Source organism: Thalassophryne amazonica, chromosome 1 (assembly GCF_902500255.1).
Source record: "Thalassophryne amazonica chromosome 1, fThaAma1.1, whole genome shotgun sequence".
Classification (NCBI taxonomy): Eukaryota; Metazoa; Chordata; class Actinopteri; order Batrachoidiformes; family Batrachoididae; genus Thalassophryne; species Thalassophryne amazonica.
In genome coordinates, this window is record NC_047103.1 from 21690896 (window position 1) to 21713105 (window position 22210).

Genomic DNA, 22210 nt, shown 5'->3' on the forward strand with positions numbered 1-22210 from the left:
ATATATTAGTTTAAATGAGTCAACACCCCCGAGTCACACTAACTGTCAGAATGCTCGTAGCACGGGCCGGGGCGGAGGATTAGCAGCAATCTTCCATTCCAGCTTATTAATTAATCAAAAACCCAGACAGAGCTTTAATTCATTTGAAAGCTTGACTCTTAGTCTTGTCCATCCAAATTGGAAGTCCCAAAAAACAGTTTTATTTGTTATTATCTATCGTCCACCTGGTCGTTACTGTGAGTTTCTCTGTGAATTTTCAGACCTTTTGTCTGACTTAGTGCTTAGCTCAGATAAGATAATTATAGTGGGCGATTTTAACATCCACACAGATGCTGAGAATGACAGCCTCAACACTGCATTTAATCTATTATTAGACTCTATTGGCTTTGCTCAAAAAGTAAATGAGTCCACCCACCACTTTAATCATATCTTAGATCTTGTTCTGACTTATGGTATGGAAATAGAAGACTTAACAGTATTCCCTGAAAACTCCCTTCTGTCTGATCATTTCTTAATAACATTTACATTTACTCTGATGGACTACCCAGCAGTGGGGAATAAGTTTCATTACACTAGATGTCTTTCAGAAAGCGCTGTAACTAGGTTTAAGGATATGATTCCTTCTTTATGTTCTCTAATGCCATATACCAACACAGTGCAGAGTAGCTACCTAAACTCTGTAAGTGAGATAGAGTATCTCGTCAATAGTTTTACATCCTCATTGAAGACAACTCTGGATGCTGTAGCTCCTCTAAAAAAGAGAGCTTTAAATCAGAAGTGCCTGACTCCGTGGTATAACTCACAAACTCGTAGCTTAAAGCAGATAACCCGTAAGTTGGAGAGGAAATGGCATCTCACTAATTTAGAAGATCTTCACTTAGCCTGGAAAAAGAGTCTGTTGCTCTATAAAAAAGCCCTCCGTAAAGCTAGGACATCTTTCTACTCATCACTAATTGAAGAAAATAAGAACAACCCCAGGTTTCTTTTCAGCACTGTAGCCAGGCTGACAAAGAGTCAGAGCTCTATTGAGCTGAGTATTCCATTAACTTTAACTAGTAATGACTTCATGACTTTCTTTGCTAACAAAATTTTAACTATTAGAGAAAAAATTACTCATAACCATCCCAAAGACGTATCGTTATCTTTGGCTGCTTTCAGTGATGCCGGTATTTGGTTAGACTCTTTCTCTCCGATTGTTCTGTCTGAGTTATTTTCATTAGTTACTTCATCCAAACCATCAACATGTTTATTAGACCCCATTCCTACCAGGCTGCTCAAGGAAGCCCTACCATTATTTAATGCTTCGATCTTAAATATGATCAATCTATCTTTGTTAGTTGGCTATGTACCACAGGCTTTTAAGGTGGCAGTAATTAAACCATTACTTAAAAAGCCATCACTTGACCCAGCTATCTTAGCTAATTATAGGCCAATCTCCAACCTTCCTTTTCTCTCAAAAATTCTTGAAAGGGTAGTTGTAAAACAGCTAACTGATCATCTGCAGAGGAATGGTCTATTTGAAGAGTTTCAGTCAGGTTTTAGAATTCATCATAGTACAGAAACAGCATTAGTGAAGGTTACAAATGATCTTCTTATGGCCTCGGACAGTGGACTCATCTCTGTGCTTGTTCTGTTAGACCTCGGTGCTGCTTTTGATACTGTTGACCATAAAATTTTATTACAGAGATTAGAGCATGCCATAGGTATTAAAGGCACTGCGCTGCGGTGGTTTGAATCATATTTGTCTAATAGATTACAATTTGTTCATGTAAATGGGGAATCTTCTTCACAGACTAAAGTTAATTATGGAGTTCCACAAGGTTCTGTGCTAGGACCAATTTTATTCACTTTATACATGCTTCCCTTAGGCAGTATTATTAGACGGTATTGCTTAAATTTTCATTGTTACGCAGATGATACCCAGCTTTATCTATCCATGAAGCCAGAGGACACACACCAATTAGCTAAACTGCAGGATTGTCTTACAGACATAAAGACATGGATGACCTCTAATTTCTTGCTTTTAAACTCAGATAAAACTGAAGTTATTGTTGGCATTTCGCTAAACATGCGGTTCTAAGCTGAAGTTATTGTACTTGGCCCCACAAATCTTAGAAACATGGTGTCTAACCAGATCCTTACTCTGGATGGCATTACCCTGACCTCTAGTAATACTGTGAGAAATCTTGGAGTCATTTTTGATCAGGATATGTCATTCAAAGCGCATATTAAACAATATGTAGGACTGCTTTTTTGCATTTACGCAATATCTCTAAAATCAGAAAGGTCTTGTCTCAGAGTGATGCTGAAAAACTAATTCATGCATTTATTTCCTCTAGGCTGGACTATTGTAATTCATTATTATCAGGTTGTCCTAAAAGTTCCCTAAAAAGCCTTCAGTTAATTCAAAATGCTGCAGCTAGAGTACTGACAGGGACTAGAAGGAGAGAGCATATCTCACCCATATTGGCCTCTCTTCATTGGCTTCCTGTTAATTCTAGAATAGAATTTAAAATTCTTCTTCTTACTTATAAGGTTTTGAATAATCAGGTCCCATCTTATCTTAGGGACCTCATAGTACCATATCACCCCAATAGAGCGCTTCGCTCTCAGACTGCAGGCTTACTTGTAGTTCCTAGGGTTTGTAAGAGTAGAATGGGAGGCAGAGCCTTCAGCTTTCAGGCTCCTCTCCTGTGGAACCAGCTCCCAATTCATATCAGGGAGACAGACACCCTCTCTACTTTTAAGATTAGGCTTAAAACTTTCCTTTTTGCTAAAGCTTATAGTTAGGGCTGGATCAGGTGACCCTGAACCATCCCTTAGTTATGCTGCTATAGACGTAGACTGCTGGGGGGTTCCCATGATGCACTGTTTCTTTCTCTTTTTGCTCTGTATGCACCACTCTGCATTTAATCATTAGTGATCGATCTCTGCTCCCCTCCACAGCATGTCTTTTTCCTGGTTCTCTCCCTCAGCCCCAACCAGTCCCAGCAGAAGACTGCCCCTCCCTGAGCCTGGTTCTGCTGGAGGTTTCTTCCTGTTAAAAGGGAGTTTTTCCTTCCCACTGTAGCCAAGTGCTTGCTCACAGGGGGTCGTTTTGACCGTTGGGGTTTTACATATTATTGTATGGCCTTGCCTTACAATATAAAGCGCCTTGGGGCAACTGTTTGTTGTGATTTGGCGCTATATAAAAAAAATTGATTGATTGATTGATTAAGGACCTTAGTGATTTTCCAGTCAGGCTGGGATTTGAACTGAGGATCTTCTGGTCTCAAGCCCAAAGCCTTAACCACGAGACCATCACCTCCCCATGTCTGTCTGTTTGTCTGTCTCTCCGATATCTTCAAAACACAAAGAGCAATTTCAATCAAACTTGTTGGGCTTAGTGGGCCATCCTCTAGCAGCAAAGTCATAGATCGAGGTCAAATTAGAAATCATTGTCTAAAATGCATTAATGACAATATCTCAGGAACTACCTGAGCCTAACTAATGTCAATGTCGGATGTCAGTGATGTCACATGATGACTTTAAGCAATGTAAAAAAAAAAAGTTAGCACTGACCAGGCACTGCAATCGTCTGGATGCCTTCTTTCAGTAGCAAATATACCTGCACTTATCTGTGTGCCAATGAGCGTAGTCATCTTAATATGAGGCGTGGCCACGCATAGTGTTGATGTTTTCTATCATGAGGAAACAGCAAGCCAGTGCAACATAGACCAACGACAGGTTCTCAACGCTGAGGCACTTGCATGCTAGATCATGCCCAGAGAAACGCATAATATGGTCAAAATGTCACAGCCAAGGTTTCTTCACAATGCAAGTGACACTCTTTATCTGAGTGCCCCCAAGTAACTACTTGTTGGACACAAAGCCATTCCAGCAGTACCCATCTTCTGATGAAATCTTCTGATGAAATCTAGTACTAAAGACATCCCCTTGTCGCCATACTGTTCCGTGTCTTATAACCATACAGTAAAGTACCAGGACCCTAAAGACTCGGTTCTCCTGCAAAGGTATCAGCATGATCTGGTCCGTGTGAGCGACCACGTAAGATCTGTGCCTTGACTTCTAGCTTTTCCCAGTCTGCTCCTTAAGGATTCACTTATGTTACCTTCAACATTCTACCAGAGTCACAAGAGACAACGATTCTATTTCCATGAAGTAACTACTGTGGCTGAGTGTGCAGTTAGAGGTGACACATACCATTTGAGGTGGTGCTGGAGGCCACGGCCTTCTCGCTGATGTCATTGCGTACAGATGAGCCCTTGGTCGCCACTATGGTTTCCACCCTCTTTTTCTTTTCAGCTGCAGAACTGGCCTGAGACTGGGTTTCCATGGCGATTGTTCATTCCTCAGCACCTCATGGAGACAGGACAACTGGTGGGAAAGAACGCGAGGAAGACAGGTAAATACAAATGAATGAAGGACGTAGAGATTTGACAGACATACGCATCAGGTCATTGACCATTTGTAGATGTGCTTTTTGAGGGATCTACGTCTGCAAAAGACCTCCCAAAGAGTCTGAAGAGCATCAAACCATACTTTTGTGGAGCCAAAGAATAAGTGTTATGCCCAAAAGGTCAGCAGGTTTGGGATTCTGCCTCTCCCCAAAGAAAACTTTGGTGCTTACTGACCTTGGTGTGTAACTCGTAAAACAGCATGTGAAGATCACGTTTGCCCACAAATGTCATCTGGCATGCCATTTGATGATATATTGCTCCAGTCTGTTGCCCGGTGTGATGATGCAACAAGCCAGGCTTGTTGTCTTCTTCTTCCTACATTTACTAGTCTGCTTCAAAAATCAAATATTTTTACCATAGATGTCCACATTTCCCCTGGCAGCAGGAGACAGATGGTTACTTTAGAGATGTGGACGAAGATCGGTTGTCTGCCTGGGTTACTGCCATCTAGGACCGAAGGTGGTTGTGTGGTGTTATGGCTGTAGCGAAGAATGACACTAGCACAAGCTCCCAGACTGGACTGGACTTTACGGGGTGGAAGGGTATGCGGTCAGATTGTGCAGTGTCCAAAGATTGTATCATGAGATCTATGCCTAGTACACCCATAGAAAAATGTTAGCATAATCGTAGGGCTTACAGAATACCTCCTAGTGATGTCACAGCATGTACAACAAAGTCAGCAAAGTTTGTCAAAAGTTGAAAATTCAGCTTTGGATAAAACAAGACAATGGCACAATGACAGAATATCCAGACCTTTGAAGGTTTTCCAAGGAAAGAACAAAGTTTTGAACCATGTGCATAACTGTTAAAGTGAGAACGCGGCTTCAACAAACTTTTGATTAATGGACTGCTGTAGTAAACAAACTACGTACTTTAGTTTGAATTATCTAAGGTTGAGGATGGATGGAGGCAGTTGTCACACCTGTCACAGCAACACTTATGGAGAGCCCAGCGGAGGAGTTTGACTACCAATATGTAGACCTTTGTTCGATTCCCATCCATGCTACCCATTTGTGTCTTTGGACAAAGCACTTTATCTGCACTGTCCCAGTCCACCCTGCTGTAAATGGGTATCTGTGTCACCGACCGAACAGTCCCTCCTAAAAATCAGTTCCCCCTGCCTTCACTGCACATGCATCATTTTTGGAGCGTCTGCAGCGATTCATCGATTATCGCCTCGTTTTCTGCTTACACCTGACTTTAGAATGATTTAAGAAGTTTTACTTTGTCATCTGATGATTAATAATCACATTATTCCCTTTGATTGCTTTGGATGTAGAGTCAGACTTGGACGTGCTGCTGTGGTGCTCAGATCGCACCCCCGTCTTTTAGTATTATGAAATAATGCTGAATTTATGTGGAAATGATTGTTGTGTAAAAGCTTCAGATACCTGAGACAGATGATGACTGGAGTGCAGTTTTAAGCAGAAACGAGGCGATAATCGATGAATCGCTGCTGACGCTCTGAAATTACACATGCGCAGTGAAGGCAGGGGGACCGATTTTTAGGGGGGGATCGTTCAGTCAGCGATACCGGCCTTGGCTAGGGAAGTAACCTGAATTGGACTGGCATCGATGACAGTCAAATACTCTCATCCGCTTTATGTTACAGAATCCAGGGATAAGCATCGGCACCCGTCCTAGAACAGATTTGGACTGCTGTTCTTCTTCTTTTTCTTTCACTTTCTCCCTTTTTTAAAAGGGGTCGCCACAGCAGATCCATATCAGATCTGCATGTTGATGTGGCACAAATTTAACACTGAATGCCTTGTCTGATACAACTCCACATTACATGGAGAATGGGCAAGAACTACTGCACTTGAAACTAGTGGTTTAAACTTAGCTCACACTGAACTGGTAGGTGAACATGATTGGATGTTGTGGGTCAACTGTCCTTCGATCCATAAATATGATTGAGCTGGATGATTTATATGAGTGAAGCAGTGGATGCAGGTCATCCAGCAACATGGGACTCCAGCATTCTGTCTGAACTGCTGCAAAGCTGTTTGTACCATTTTAAAAGAGCTGATTTCTCACATGAACACTTGGAGAAAATAAGACATCAACGCTGTGAGCCTTGTGAGGGAAACTTCAGAGCCAATCTGCTCATTTGTAGAAGCCAAGAGCAGGCAGTGGGTCAATCCACCGGCTCGCTGTGTTTTATTTGAACTCAGAACAAGTTGAGGTTCGCCAAAAATGTTAATGCCTTGTTTTCAAATGTGTCACACTAAACGTCTGACTTCTTGTCCAAAAAACACAACTCTAAAAACAGATTAAGACAGGACATCCTGACTTGGTTTTATATGGCAGAATAGAAGTAAAGGCTTGTGGATACACTGATAATCCTGCTCTCGCAGTCTTTCCAAAGAGAAAGAAGAAATCTTAAGGGGATACCACAGAGAGAGAGAGAGAAGCATTCACAGTCCTGAAAAAACAAGGGTTGTTTGAAGGCCCTTTTGGGAATATCATAGCGCCGGGCAATTTTTCTTTCAAAGAATAAAGGTGGTTTAAGTTAATACTGTCTGTGGGTTTAGAAGGGGTTCAGCCAACAGTCTAGCAGACATGCGGCTCGGTTCAGCACCTCAGAGGCTGTCTACAAACTCAACTCTATGTAGGTCACGGAGGTCCTGATGGTGGAGACGCCATTCAACCAAAATGGTGATCATGCCAGTCACTCATTTACACAAACTACAGCTCAGCTTCATTCGGTCCAAATACAAAGCCTTTACTTAAGACTCTATAATTCAAGGATAATTACTGGAAATATTTAGTCTGACGAACATTTTCTTTCCAATTAGGTCCTGCTAATTACCCAACTGTGCTATTTAATTGTCCTCCAGCGTATAAACATGCACGGATACAAAGGCCAGCGGTAAAGTCACCCATAATGCAAACACGCAGAAACTACAAGAGAAGGCAGTGGCTGATTTTTTACAAACTCCCCAAGGAAGGTGGTGGTGGTAGGGTGGGGTGAGGGGGGGTAAACTTCAGACAAACACTACGCGCTTTGTTTGTTTTTCCCCAACCCCCTGTAAAACCAGAGTCTGTCATCCATTCTGACCCGACAACATCTGTAAGCAATTCCCGGCTTACCAAAGAAAAAAAAGGTGGGGGGGGGGGGGGGGGGGGGGGGGGTGACAAAAACAATGCAATTACTCCCCTACCAATCAAAACAAAATTAAACAAGAGTTTGTTCCATAATCATTCCCACATGAGTACACGTGTAACTGTCACCCCCAACCAAAGACAGTTTCCTCTTACAAGCACAGATATCATCACAAATATCACTGTATGAGTTTTTAACATGTGCTTTTGTTAGATAGAACAGGCGAGTGGGTTAATTGTTAACAGTTGTGTGTTAGCTGCAACTTAGTATGAATGCTAACAGTCAGTCTTTAGCTTCGAGATTCGGCGCGTGTTCTGGCACCAGTCCCAATACTGTGACCAATTAGCGCAAAGATGTTAGCGTGATGGGAACCAACGATTAACTTTTCAGCACTGCGGTGAAGCCAGAGCTTCATTTATATGTTACATTCAACAGCAGTTGTGAAACACGACTGCTGAAACTACAAAAGTACAAGGATATGCTATCAAGGTAACGTGCATTCACCTCGTAATGTTTTTGCACTACAATTGAAGTATCGACAAATTGCTATACCAGCAACGTCTTTGGCAGTATAACAACTTTTCTGTGCAGCTCATGTCGAGAATTAGTGAATTCCAAGCAACCTTGTGCATGCAATATCTTAAGAAAGGCTATATGTGGGTGATTCTTTAACTACGGGCACTACTGGCCTTGTAAATGTAATTTCCACCACACCATTGCCTTACAATATAAAGCGCCTTGGGGCAACTGTTTGTTGTGATTTGGCGCTATATACATGTGCTCTGATGTCACTGTTTATCTCCATAGAAACTACCCAAACAATCTTTCATACAAACTGTTTAAAGGGACATTACAGTGTTGTGGTGGAAATTACGGCAATAGTGTGGGACAACTACATTTTGTTTAAAAAATCACAACAGTTGTATGACATTGAATACCCCAATTATGTTTTGATTATTTTACTGATATTTTATTCAGAGATATTTTAAAACATTAGAAAAAAAAAACGTTTTTTTACCATTCATTTTTATCATTGAAGATCAAAAGTCTGGGTGTGGGACAAGCACAAAACGGCAATATTTGCATATAATGATGCTGAAAAAAGGTGAAAAAGTCATCATAGACTACTAGAACAAATTTCTTAACACACTTTCATTGTAAAGATAACTATAAAAGTGTGACATTTCCCCTTTTTTCTGTTTTTCATACAATATGATCAAAGGACATAATAAGTACCCGTAGTCTAAGAATCACTCATGTATCAAGGACAAACTTGGTGCACAAGGTCACCTCACTAAGACTTTGATGATGGACACGCTTCAGCTCCAAATGTAAACATCAGGGTGCTGAGCCTCAATAATAGCTATAATGTATGCAATAATGCCTAAAGGCTTTTATGAATTGTGATGAAAATTGCTACAGTAGATTATAACTTGCACAAATTCAAACCTTTTGAATATTTGAATATTGCTCTTGTTTGCACTGATCTCAACAGGAAACTAATTTGTTGCTGCACAATACTGCTCAGCAACAAATTCACCTGGCTTTATTATTATTATTACTTCTCCTTCTAGGGGAGCTACGACCACTATCTTTGCACCCCCCACCAGGACTAAACCAAACCAACTTTTTCAGGTTCCTTAGATGACCCCAAAACCCAATCAGGATGTCCAAGATGGCCACCAAAATGGGATTTTTCACTAAAACACCTTTAAACAACATATAAACAACTTAAATATCACAGACATTCAATGGGAAAACCATTACAGGTCACAGCAAACTCATTTGTGCCTAAACTAAATTCATTCATGGGTTTAAGACTCAAAATGGCGTCCAAAGTAGTTGCCAGTAGACCCTTATCATTAAAATACATAGTAGGAAGTTGTTTAAATGTTGTTTAAAGGTGTTTTAGTGAGGAAAAACCCCATTTTGGTGGCCATCTTGGACAACTGGCTTGAGGCCAGTTTTTATTTTTTGGAACATCCTGATTGTGTTTTGGGTCATCTAAGGAACCTAAAAAAGTTGGGTGGTGCAAAGGTAGTGGTCGTAGCTCCCCAAGCATCCATTGTAAGCACATTTGGCCTATTCTGTACTCACTGACATACAAAGGTCAATGCATTCACACAGGGTTCAGAAAATATGAACTTTAGGTGCAGCGTGCCTCTGCAGTGCATGTCAAATTCCTTTGCACAGGTCTGTCACAGTGCACCAGATACAAAACAACAGGAGATATACAAATAAATACGGTTTGTCCTAATAATGTGAACACAGCTTTAGAATTGCACTGACATGTTCCAGTATTGCGTGCTGCTTGTTTCATCAGCAAGAACTGAACAAAGAAAGTAAAAAAAAAAAAAATGACACATCCTCCCTCTTTGTCATTTCTTTTTTGGTCATTATACTATGGGGTGGGGAGGAAGATGGCAAAAACCTCCTCCACAGGTGTCGCTCAACAGATATGCATGCATGAGTCTTGGTGGAGCCACAGGTGATCCACACACCCCAGCAAAAAAAAAAAAGAAGCTGATTCTTGTAAGAGAGAAGAACAGAAAGCGGGACATTCCACTGGTTGGGCAAATATTCACAAGTCTAAGCCACTGAAGCGTGTCTGACGGGCCTTTTGTGTCCCACAAGGACAGCCACAGCTCCAAAGCAGCAATTAAAAGCAAGACCTTTTCACCCATAATCCCTCTGACGTTGATGCCCACACCCAATCCTGCAGATGTTCTCCTCTCTCAGATCTGTTCGTGTTGCACATTTTCAATCAAAAACACACACAAAAAAAATTCACTGACACAAAGAAACTTCCATCTCAACTTCACATCAAGACATGATGTGTGTTTATTCTCTCACGAAAAATACGTCAACAGATCCGGCTTCATATAGAATTGTTCACAGTGCAATTAAATAAAATAAATAATAGCTTTTAGTAATAGCTTCTTTTTTTTTTCTTTTTACAGACATTTCCAAACAGTGATTCATTTCCTGGACCACATTATCTTTTTTTTTGTTTGTTTGTTTCAAATCAGTAACTCGTTAAAGGAAATAGTTTCATGTAATATTTTGAGCACTTCAAAACATAAATGATTTTCAGAAGGAACAGGTTCATTTAACTTTTCTAGGTTTTTGAAACAGTCAGTTACATCCTGAAGCAATTTGAACAAGTAATAAAGAAGTAACTGTTTAACTGCTGTTTTGAGCACTTAAAACAGTGAATCTTTAGTGAAGCAATTATTTATTTTTTTAGTGGTTCAAAACTGTGCATTCTTTTATAAAGCAGCTGCTTCACTTTGTGGGTTTAAGCATTTTAACAAACAGATTAATTTCTTCTTAAAGCAATTGTTCATGTGATCTTTTGAACATTTAAAACTAAACATTTTAAAATTGTTTCATTTAGTGTTTTGACCTTTTCTAAAAGCACAAACATTTTCTGAGGTGTTTTTTTTTTTTTACTTTAGTGCTTCAAAACAATGAAGTTTTTGAGTGTTTCATTTGTTTTTTAAAAATATTTCGAAATAGTGAATCATTTTCAGACAAAACTGTTCATTTGATTCAAAGTGTCAAAAAGCCTAACTTGTGTAATCTCTATGTGTAATATTTTTTGATGGGTTTAAACCAAAAATTACCAGCAGAGCAATAATGTGGCACCATATTGTACATACACATTCAAATTTTATTGTAAGACATTTTCACAGTGGAATGTCTTACAATATACTCCCATGTAATCAATCAATATGAAGTATGGTGCTAAATTTGAATAAATGTGCAATATGGTAAATGTAAATGGACTGCATTTATATAGCGCTTTTCCATCTGCATCAGACGCTCAAAGCGCTTTACAATTATGCCTCACATTCACCCCGATGTCAGGTGCCAGATGTGAATGTCAGTGCACAATGTGAATGTGCAGTATGCTGTCAAATGTGAATTCGACCATCCGATGTACAATATGGTGCTAAATTAGAGTGTAATATGATGGCAAATGTGAATGTGCATGTAATATGTATAATATGGTGCCGAATCTCAATGCAAATGTGCAACATGCAATATGGAGCCAGATTTGAATGCAAATGTAGTGTGTGCAGAGTGAATGCAGTGCAAATATGAATGTAGAATCTATGTGCAATATGGTGCCAAATATGAATGCATATGTGAATGTGAAATGTGCAATATAGTGCTGATGTGAATGTATGTGCAACATGGTGCTAAATTTGAATGCAAATGTTCAATGTGAACCTGCAATATGGTGCCAAATTTGAATCTGAATGCACAGTGTGAAGGCACAATGTGCAATATGGCACCAATGCGAATAGAATGTGCAATAGGGTGCCGAATTTGAAAGTGAATGCGCAATATGGTGTCAGGATGACTGAGCTCCCAAAGCTACGACTCTGACTGACACTAAGGAAGGAATTACAGCTCGGCATCGGTGGGTGCTGTTACCTAAAATAAATGCTAATTTCATATTAATGTCTTTTCCGTGAAATATGTGTCCTACACCCAATTACAGAAGAGAGAAAGAGGCTCTATCTTTATTTGTGCTCAGCTGTAATCCTTCCACACAGAAACCGAGACGATTAAACAGGTTTAAAATACCACGATTCAAACTGTTCCCTCAGAAAAAAAAAAAACATTATTTTATAAGCATATTAACCAAATCAATTTAACATAAATTATACGCTTTGGTGACAAAGACGCCGAGTTGAAAGTCATCTGCAAATTGTGCACATCAAAGTGAAACACTAAAATAAACTTTTGCCTTTGATAGAAAATCTTTTTTTTCTTCATCAGAGCACAAAATACTTCTGACTGTATCAAAGAAATTGCTACCTTTTGTTATTTAGCAAGTGTAAATCTGTCAAACAGCGAAAGGTTTACCTCCATAAAGGAACATATTTGAAAATGTGTACTCAAACACTTAGAAAAAGGGGAAGATTTGTTTTTTAATTTAAAAAATAATTATCTTGAAATGTCTTGTTAGATTTGCCCCCCCCCCCCCCCACACACACACACACACACAAACTCTTCACAGATGAGGTACTGTATTTGTGTTCATTTCATTAGGGCGACTGTTCAGTGTCGAGGGCCCCCCGAGGCGGGGGGGGGGGGGGACTGGCAGTGTGGCATTCATCATCATTACATCAGCGACCACCGAGATCTGCTATCTTAGGCTTATCAACGGCGCACAAACGCACCGCGGCACAGAGCGTTCCAGGGGAGGGGAGGGATGGGAGACGGAGCCAAGTGAAGGAGACTGCAAGCAAAAGTGGGATAAGAGGAGGAGAAAATGAATGGAGAAAGGGCGGAGACTGTGCACACGCACACGGGGGCGTGCGTGCGCCTCGTCATGCCCCTGCGTGCCGGCACATGTTTTCCTGTGCGTGTGGTGTGTGTTTTACAGATTTCACAGCTATGCCAACAACATTAAGGTCTCCTGCACAGCTGGAATAACTAAAAGACTGAGGGGCGAAAAACGAGGAGGAGGAGGAGGAGGCCCGTCTGCAAGATTAGCTGAATCTAGCTATAAAACCAAAATGCACTGGCTAAGGCTGTATGGGTTTGCATTGGATAAGGTCAGCGAGGGGATGGGGCCCCGTAAGGAGACAGAGGAAATGCTCCCTGTGGGTAGAGGTCCTGTTGTGGATTCTACTCAGATGATCCTAAACTCTTTGAGTAAACCACATACTGAGGTTTCCATGCTGCGTTCAACACAACACTTACAGCTGGCCGTTGGCCCTTAAAGGCAAAGAGGAAAGGAGACGATTAGGGATTTGGTAGTTGTGGCTCCATTTGACCAGTGAAACTTTAAATTGTGCCCAGGTGGCACAAAGCTTACAGCTGGTGAAGTGCAGCGCCTAAAATATGGGCCATTTAAGAGGAGTTAGTCACACTTAGCAGTTGTGTGCAATTGGTTTAGTGTCCATATCACACTTCATTTTTTTACAAATGTAATTTGGCCATGCTGTGTTATTTCCCCCCTTTGATACTGGAGTGGGTTCCATTCATAATTCCAACCCCAGTGCAAACAGGGCGACAAAATTTGATTAAATCTGGCGAACTTCTCAATCTTTGTTGTGTGGGCCGCTGAAGAGGAGGTACTGCTGGCCCACCACCACCAGAGGGCGCCCTGCTTGGAGTGTGGGCTCCAAACACGAGAGGGCGCCAGACCCAGAAGAAGTGACAGCTGTCACTCATCGCACCAGCTGTCACTCATCTACACCACTATATAAGCCGGACTGCAACTCCACCTCCCCGCTGAGAAATCAACTACCGAAGAGCAGTACCAGGGTCGACAGCCGAAGACAGTGGCCACCTGGGGATTCGGGACTTGGCGGCTCCGGTGTTCTTCAGACCGTTGGTGGTGGAAGCCGTGTGGGACGCGGCTCCTCTCTCGTCGGGGGTCTTCTATCTTCAAGCCTGCCCACACGTCACCTGGTGTTAATTGACTTTACTGATTTTGTGTGTTTAGTTGTGTGTTGTCAAAACATTAAATTGTTACTTTTTGGCTTATTCATTGTCCGTTCTTTAGCGCCCCCTGTTGTGGGTCCGTGCTACGACACCTTCCCAACAATCTTGTACTCCTCTTGAATAAGGAAGATGTGCAAGAGTTATGACTCTTGATTAGGGATGGGACCTGATAAGATTTGATTGATATCAGCGCCATTATCAAGTCTGCTTTATTGACTCCATTATCGATTGCTGATTCATTTTCAGTGTAGGGAAACTGGAAATTTGAGGAAAAAAATGTATTATTGTCCGGTCTAGCAAAAACTGCTGAATATGTTGACATATAAAGTAAAACTGAAACATCCCTTTTTAGATTAGATAGAACATAGAACAGATTAGATTAGATAGAACATTTAGAAATTACATCCCCCACATTAACTTTTTTTTTTAATGATAAAGTCCAATCGGCTTCTCACTCTTTTACACTGTGTTGCCACAGCAGATCCAAGGTGGATCTGCATGTTGATTTGGCACAAACTTTACACCGGATGCCCTTCGTGAGGCAACTTCATATTGGAAAATGCCTAGGAATGGGGTTGGAACAGGGAACCACCCGTGCTGCAAACAAGCACCCTTAACCGCTTGGCCATCACCCCTGCCCACTAACTAGTTTTAATAACCATCAGTAAATGTGCCCCATAAAACTGTAGAGGAATGTTTGCACAAATGAGGGTGTTCATGTATGAGGTTTTGTCAAGGACAAACGGTGCTGTGACACAACCCATCAACAGCTTTTAGCAGCGCTAACAAGATTATCCTCGGGTGCGTTTCAGTGTCTCAAACCTTCCACTTGTGACACTCTGACGGGGGGGACGAGGGAACCTGTGTGCTGCCCAGCAGAATGAGCCGAGCGCATCTTCCATCCCTGGGTGATAAACCCACACGATGTAATCGCAATGCTTACACGAGGCCTCTTTTGCACTCGCTACCCAGTAGATAGGGGGGAAATAAAGCGTGCGCCACAATGGAATGCAGCGCCATTTCCCCACAGCCACTGCTGATTAGACTGTTTATTTATATATTTTGACTTTTTATTTGTTCGTGCACTGTTTATGTCAGGGCGAGTGGGGGCGGTGACTACGCAGACGATGTACAATGTGGGCAGCTTTGTTACTGTGGTGGCAAAGTTCTACGGTATCAGATTGCCCTGTTCACTGCTTCTTTCATTTTCTTTCCTTTGTTTGATCAGATACTTTTTCTGATTGAAAAAGTATCTGGAGAAGGAAAAGCTGCTTGTTCAGCCATTTACCGGAGGCCAAAGCAAACAATGCAACTCATTACTTCAACAAAATACCATGAAGGAACAACACAATACTTTACAAATATACTAAATTTTCTGCCTTAAATCTACAGTGTGTAGGTTTGAGGGATGTTTATTACAAATTGAATATACTGTGGCATTCATAACATCTCTTCATTTGTGTATAATTTACCTGCAAGAATGAATTTGTCTTTTCGTATGCTAAGAATGAGCCCTTCATATCTGCGCGGGACAGTGCCCCCTCATGGAGGCCACCATGTTGCAGCACTATGTTGATACATTCGCCCAAAAAGCCCATACCTCCTCTGCCTTTTGCATTTTGCAGCACAGCCACAAGACAGAAAAAAAAAAAGCAGGAGGGGTCAGTAGTTGCACCTCTAAGCACTGTCTACTGGTTGCTAGTTCAGGCTAACAACTTTGCGAACCCTCATATTTGCAAAATTATACATATTGTTTATCAAAAAAGAAAGCAAGGAAGCATGAATTCCCATTGCCAAGGCAGTGAAAATGTAAAGGGAAGCAAAATCGTGACCGGTGACGGCATAATGCAATCTGCAACCTCACCACTAGATGGCACCAAATTCCACACACTGTAGCTTCAAGGCATGAAAATACTTGGTGCTATGGGATGGCACGAGGACACATCACTTCCGGCGAAGTGGCGAATCCAAAGGAAAGAATTTGTACTTCTGTGACTGGCTGGCTGGCGAAAACACGCTTGGGCTGTATTGCTTGTCTACTGAAATCAGCTGGTTTGGTGTCATCTCTAACGTGCTTCTAACGTCCCACTGATAGCTGTCATTGCCTGAAACGATGAGATTTATACACCAAGCTGACCTGAAATGAACTACTGTACATTAAATTGACTTCATTGATGAGTCTGACCCCTTTGAAAAGTGACCAGATTACATGTATTTGTACTGAGTTCGGCGATGTTTTCATCGGTCAAAAATGACCATCAGGGGGCACTGGGGTAAAGTCTGCAGCAACCCACTGACACAATTGTGAACACCCATAATGCATCTAAGCTGATCACATGGCAAAAATGTAGTGACATCATGAAAAGTGATTTAATGTAGTAGTTCGTGATACTGGAGTGGGGGAGAAGCATTGGGGATTATGGTTAGGGTTAAAAATAGTGATTGACTTGACCACGTCATCAGAATCAGAATCAAATTTATTGCCAAGTAAGTTCTCACACACAAGGAATTTGATCGGGTGTCATTGGTGCATAAGCAACAATAAAAATAAAAGGAAAAAATACTTCTGTAAGAAGTAAAGAAGACAAATACACAAATAGGCAAAAGTATGTTCACTGTCAAATAAATATAACATAGTGGAATGGGGCTGTGCAGGCAAGCAGATGTACAGTACCTTTCAGTGCAGTCATGAAAATGTAATGCATTTCATGACGGTATCACAAAAGTAAGAAAACGTGAGACTGGGCTGCAACCAGATCACACACATCCTGCATTCATTTCAAGTAGTCTTTGGGTGTGTCCTCTAAAAACCTGATGTGAAACAATAATGAGTTGCAGTACTCAAATCAACCACAGGGGAAGTATAACTGAGAAGCTGTGTGAGTTGTACAAAGAAGAAGAAGAAATGCTCGGCTGGAACAAGAAAAAACAAAACAAAAAAAAAACGGCCGAAAGTTTTGATGAGAAACTTTAAGTTTGTCTGCGATTATTATCGCCTTGTGACTCTACAGTGACAAATATGTCAGAAGAGCTGGATATGTCAGAAATCTCCAACAAGAAAAGGAAGATATTCTACAGAGAGACACAGTGATGACTCAGCACTCATGGTGGACAGACTTTTTAATCAGGTACGTTAAGTAGTCAGGAAGCTTGGTGAGAAATGGTGACCATTAGCGCTAATGATCACATACGTTGTTATTGAGCGGAAGAAATATATATATATATATATATATATATATATATATATATATATAAGGATTAAACAACGAGAAGCCATGCATTATACAGTTTGAATGCACGACGTGGAGTCTGAAACACCGTGTTACCGAGTCTGCGGGCTCAAGCCGCAGCGGGCCACTCACACCGCCCCTCCTCTCTGCTGTGTCGCGCTGTGACAAACTCTGGTAACAAGTCCAGAAACTACGCTCGCTGTTTTGATGCTGAGCGCTCGGCCGCCCGCAAGGATAGAACCGTTTACTTCTTCTTTCCCGTCTTCAATCTTGTCCAGTTCGTCCGATGTTAAATCTTTACACCGTTGCTTTAGCTGTTCTTCTTGTTTGCTCTCCTCTTTCCATTCCTCAAACGTTTTATTTTGGCCAACAATATTAAAATTCTCTTGGAAATCCATGTTTTATCGCGTTTCTGTCATTCACTTGTCAAAACACAGCTGATCTGCGCCAACTGATTTGTGCGTTGCTATGGTGACGACCAGAGCAGAGAGATTATAACAGTGACTTAACTCGCCGAACTAATAATGCACGCCAGTTAGACATGGAATTCTCACTGACCGTGGTATATATATATCTCGCTAACTGGGTAGCAGCCTGACATTAACTGATAAGCACATTCCTAGGCGTGGAAAAGTCTGCGCTTATGCCCTCTAAAATGTAGTGAAGGAGTGAATGAATGCATAGTTTAATGAACTAATCTGTTCTGCGCAGTGTGTGAATCTGAAATTGTACAGAATTGGACCTGGACTACATCGGAACACGACTACTCTGCAAGACTCCCAGAAGTGCATGAAGCCATTGACCAGAAGCTAGAGGTGGGCCATACCGGGAATTTTGGTATTGATTCGATACCAAGTAAATACAGGCCCAGTATCGCCAATATCAATACCGATACTTTTTCATATTTAAGCTTCATAGATCCAAAGGATCCAAAAGACCTAGGATAGAATTTCGCCAAACATTGTATGTGACAACAAAATACTTTATTATCATAATCAACATTTTTGTTTAAGAATATCACTCAACACAACTTAAAACAAAATCTTCTGAGGTCGAGGGCTGACTCGAGGACAGCGCTGAGTGGGCAGGCCAGGCTGAGCCTACATGGCTGTTGGCTGGCGCCGCTGAGCCACGTGACGGCGCAACAACAAAAGACCAGAGCGGGGGAGGGTGCGCTGCTCCGTGTTGTGTGACACAGCGTAGCGCTGCTCTTACAGACAGAGAGTAGATTTTGATGAATCTGCGTGCGCAGCAGTCAGTGCGTGCAGGAGAGAAAAAAAGCTTGAGTATTGATCTTTTTTACACCAGCGATGGTATCGATATTAGGATCGATCCACCCACCTCTACCAGAAGCCAAAGTATCATTCAGGTTTCCAAACTTATCATGAATGTCACAAAAATGAAACCAGAGTGTTATTTTAATCATAACCTTAAACTATTTATGATAAAACAACTTGGAAGGTTGCTAGGTAGCTGGGACATGAGGTTTGGAGCCTAGTTCTGACACTGGAAGTGTGCAGCGTCCATCCAGATTCAGGGGTGCAAAATAATCCAACCTTGTCCTGGTGTCGCAGACCGAACGGTCCCCTCTAATGACTGGTCCGCCCTGCCTTCACTGCACGAGTCATTTTTGGGACCACAGCAGCACTTCTGAGATGGACTCTCTACACCCAAAGCAATCAAAGGGATTAATGTGATTATTAGCCATCCAGATGACAAATCATTCTGAAGTCAGTTTTAAGCAGAAACGAGGTCGTTTCAAGCAGGAAAACGAGGCGATAATCGGTGAGTTGTTACTGACGCTCTGAAATGACGGAGGCGCAGCAGCAGCGGCGGCGCTGTGATCGGTCCGCCCTCTTTTTATACGAAATAATGCTGACTTTATGTGGAAAGGATTGTTGTCCAAAAGCTTCAGATATCTGTCGCTGAGACAGATGATGACTGGAGTGCAGTTTTAAGCAGAAACGAGGTGATAATCATTGAATTGTTGATGTTCAGAAATGACACATGCGCAGTGAAGGCAGGGCGGACCAATTTTTTTGGGGGGGGGGGGTTCGTAAACTTCACAGAACAAGTTGACATGCATGCGTCTCAAAATGCCAACATGAATTCTGCAGCACCTTTACAAGAAATAAAACAAGCAAGTCCCCCCCCCCCCCCCCCCCCATATCCATTCTTAGAATTTTTTTTTCATTTTGTATTTGACTGGGTGTTTATCACAGTAGGTTTTAATTAATTTCAATGAAATTTTAGAACGGCACAGATTGGCACAGAGGTGATTAGATTTTGAAGTGAATCTAGATAAAGGTCAGGTATGTATGTATTGATAGACTGATTGATTGATTGATTCATGGGGCACTTGAAGAAATTAAACCATTTCTTGGAAAGTTTGAAGAAAGTGCACCCATTTACAATTAAATTATTTGTATTTGCTCTGAAAATTTTCAGTCAAAATGTAGTGAACTCTGAAGGAACCTTGCAAAAAAAAAAAAAAAACTTAGGCTTGCAAATTAAAAACATGGCAATTTATCTGCTGTTGTTACATTTGCATTTACCTGCGTCTTCATCACAGAAAGTTTTTAAATAGATTTCAGTGACATTCTGTAAGTGTGCTCCTTTAGAATAGACAAATCTAATTAGGTTTTGTGGTGAATTTTATTTATTTATTTACATTTTAGTCATTTTATTAGAAAATTATGCGTGGATCTGGATTTTTTTTGGAGGGGGGGCAGTTGTATGTATGAATGTTGCCTATGTGCAGTGGTGTCAAAAGTACACACATTTGTTACTTAAGTAGAAGTATAGATACTGCAGTTTAAAAACACTCTGGTAAAAGTTGAAGTATCAACTCGACCTCTTTACTCAAGTAAAAGTGAAAAAGTATGTGCTCCAAAACCTACTTAAAGTATAAAAGTATAAAGTAACCTTTAAAAAAAAAAAGGTAGATGCCACTATATGAATTGAAAGCTTAATTTAAAAACTGATTCGTTCTACATGTGGCCCAAAACCCAAAATTACCCCCCAACACCACCTGCACGAAAATGTTTCAATTCTACATAGAAGCTCTGAAATGCAATCTGGGACTATTCCAGACAATAAATTGCAGTGAGTGCAGCATCCATTTAGTGAAGGAAAAAAAAAAAAACCCACAACTTTCCTTATTCAAATTCATTCCAGTAGTATTCTGCTCTTACTAGGATGCAGCAGTTTTCTAGTTTGGCAGATAGTTCTGGAGAAAATCACACATTGAAAATATGGTCTGACCGAAACAAACTGTCATTAAATAAGACAGGGATGAAGTGGAGGTGTAAGAGTCACTAGGTGTTCACAGGAAACACTTATGTATGTATGTATGTATGTTTGTATGTATGTATGTTTGTATGTATGTATGTTCATTGTTAGTTGCTTTTATATTTTCTGTTGTGTTTCTATTCAGGTTCTTTTTGCCTCTTTCTCTAAAATTGTATATAATAATCATTAGATTATTAATATATAAACAAAAATAAATTTAACAAATATTACAATTTGAAAACAAATGCACCCGAACGTGATGAGAGCTGCAATTGCTTAATGCTAAGTTTTAACATTGAAAATCCCATAGACATGCTAACGTATTAGCGTCGCTCCCATTTTTAAGTTATAAAATACATCTATCAACTGTTTCAGAAGACCATAACAGGTCGGTTTAACATAGAAAAGGTAAATAATACTCACAGAAGTATGCTCTTTATGGTTCTAGCGGGGGGAAATTAAGCGAAAGAAAGAAAGAATAAACGAAGCAATAGGTCGAAGCATTGCTTCAATCTGCGAACCACTGCTTCGATTGGTTCACGGTTCAACGCAAAGCCGTGCTGCAGAAAAGTTGATTACAGGCGCACATGACGTGAAATATATATATAAACATTAAACTGAAGCCAAAAGTAACGAGGCTGTTTGTTTTAAAAATGTAAGGAATAGAAAGTACAGATACTTGTGTGAAAATGTAATGAGTAGAAGTCAGAAGTAGGCAGAAAAATAAGTAATGGAGTAAAGTATAGATACCTAAAAAGTGTACTTAAGTACAGTAACGAAGTATTTGTACTTCGTTACTTGACACCTCTGCCTATGTGTGAATTTATGTTGAAGCAGATGCGCACAGTCACCCTTGAGTTATAAACTTATTTATCTACACAGTTTAAAACTGAATCCCTGTTGCAGCTTCCACAACACACTCTTCGCTAAAGTTTCTACTCAAGTGGCCCGTGCACACGGCGCACGCCGCACACTGTCAGTGGGCCTCTCATCTCCAGTCAAAGCAGTCTTTCGTTTCTGGCGTCTTTCTTCATCACACCATGCACAGCAACAACACCCCTCGCTCTGCTTTCACAGTGAAAGAGTGTACAATTCTCCGTCAGCGCAGCTCCTGCAGAACGCATGTGGAACAGTCAGACCACGCTCTCTTCTGACTGCGTTTCAGAATGTATGAGCACTGCTACGTGACGACGCGGAGGCACCAGCGGCTCCATACGCCATTCAGCGCCGCGGGTTTGATCACTGCATGCGGAACATAAACAAATGGGAACTCCGTGGAGGGAAAGAGCAGAATAAGAGGAATCTGATGAAAAGTAAGCGCAAGCTACAGGTTAGCGCTCTCGTGACCGTCCTGCCGAGACGTTCTTTGTCTCCTCAGTTTCCCGCCATACTCATTTTCTGAGTTTTACTTTAAACTCCATCTCTTGCTCACTTTCCTCTCCTCTTTGGGATAAGTGTTGGAGCCGAGTGAGTCAGTGCTGCGCTGTGATTAATGACGGGCTCTGGCATCTCCGGGGCCGAATGCTAACAACAGCCAGGGGGCAGCGCGATAATGCACAATAATAAAGCCAGCAGACAATCAGCCAGGCAAAGCAAGGCCTATTAGCTAGCCCCATCAGGACGGCTAAGTGAGAAATTAGCCCTTTCCAAGCGCC

General features: G+C 41.2%; 1 protein-coding gene across 1 annotated transcript in view; it reads right to left on the reverse strand.

The window, feature by feature from the left end:
• gli3 (GLI family zinc finger 3) overlaps positions 1-22210 on the reverse strand; it is a 240705-nt gene that overhangs the window by 191970 nt on the left and 26525 nt on the right. Inside the window, exon 2 of the mRNA XM_034166901.1 lies at positions 4204-4377. Coding sequence (XP_034022792.1) covers positions 4204-4336 — 133 coding nt within the window. The 5' untranslated portion in view covers positions 4337-4377. The remainder of the gene's footprint in view (positions 1-4203; positions 4378-22210) is intronic.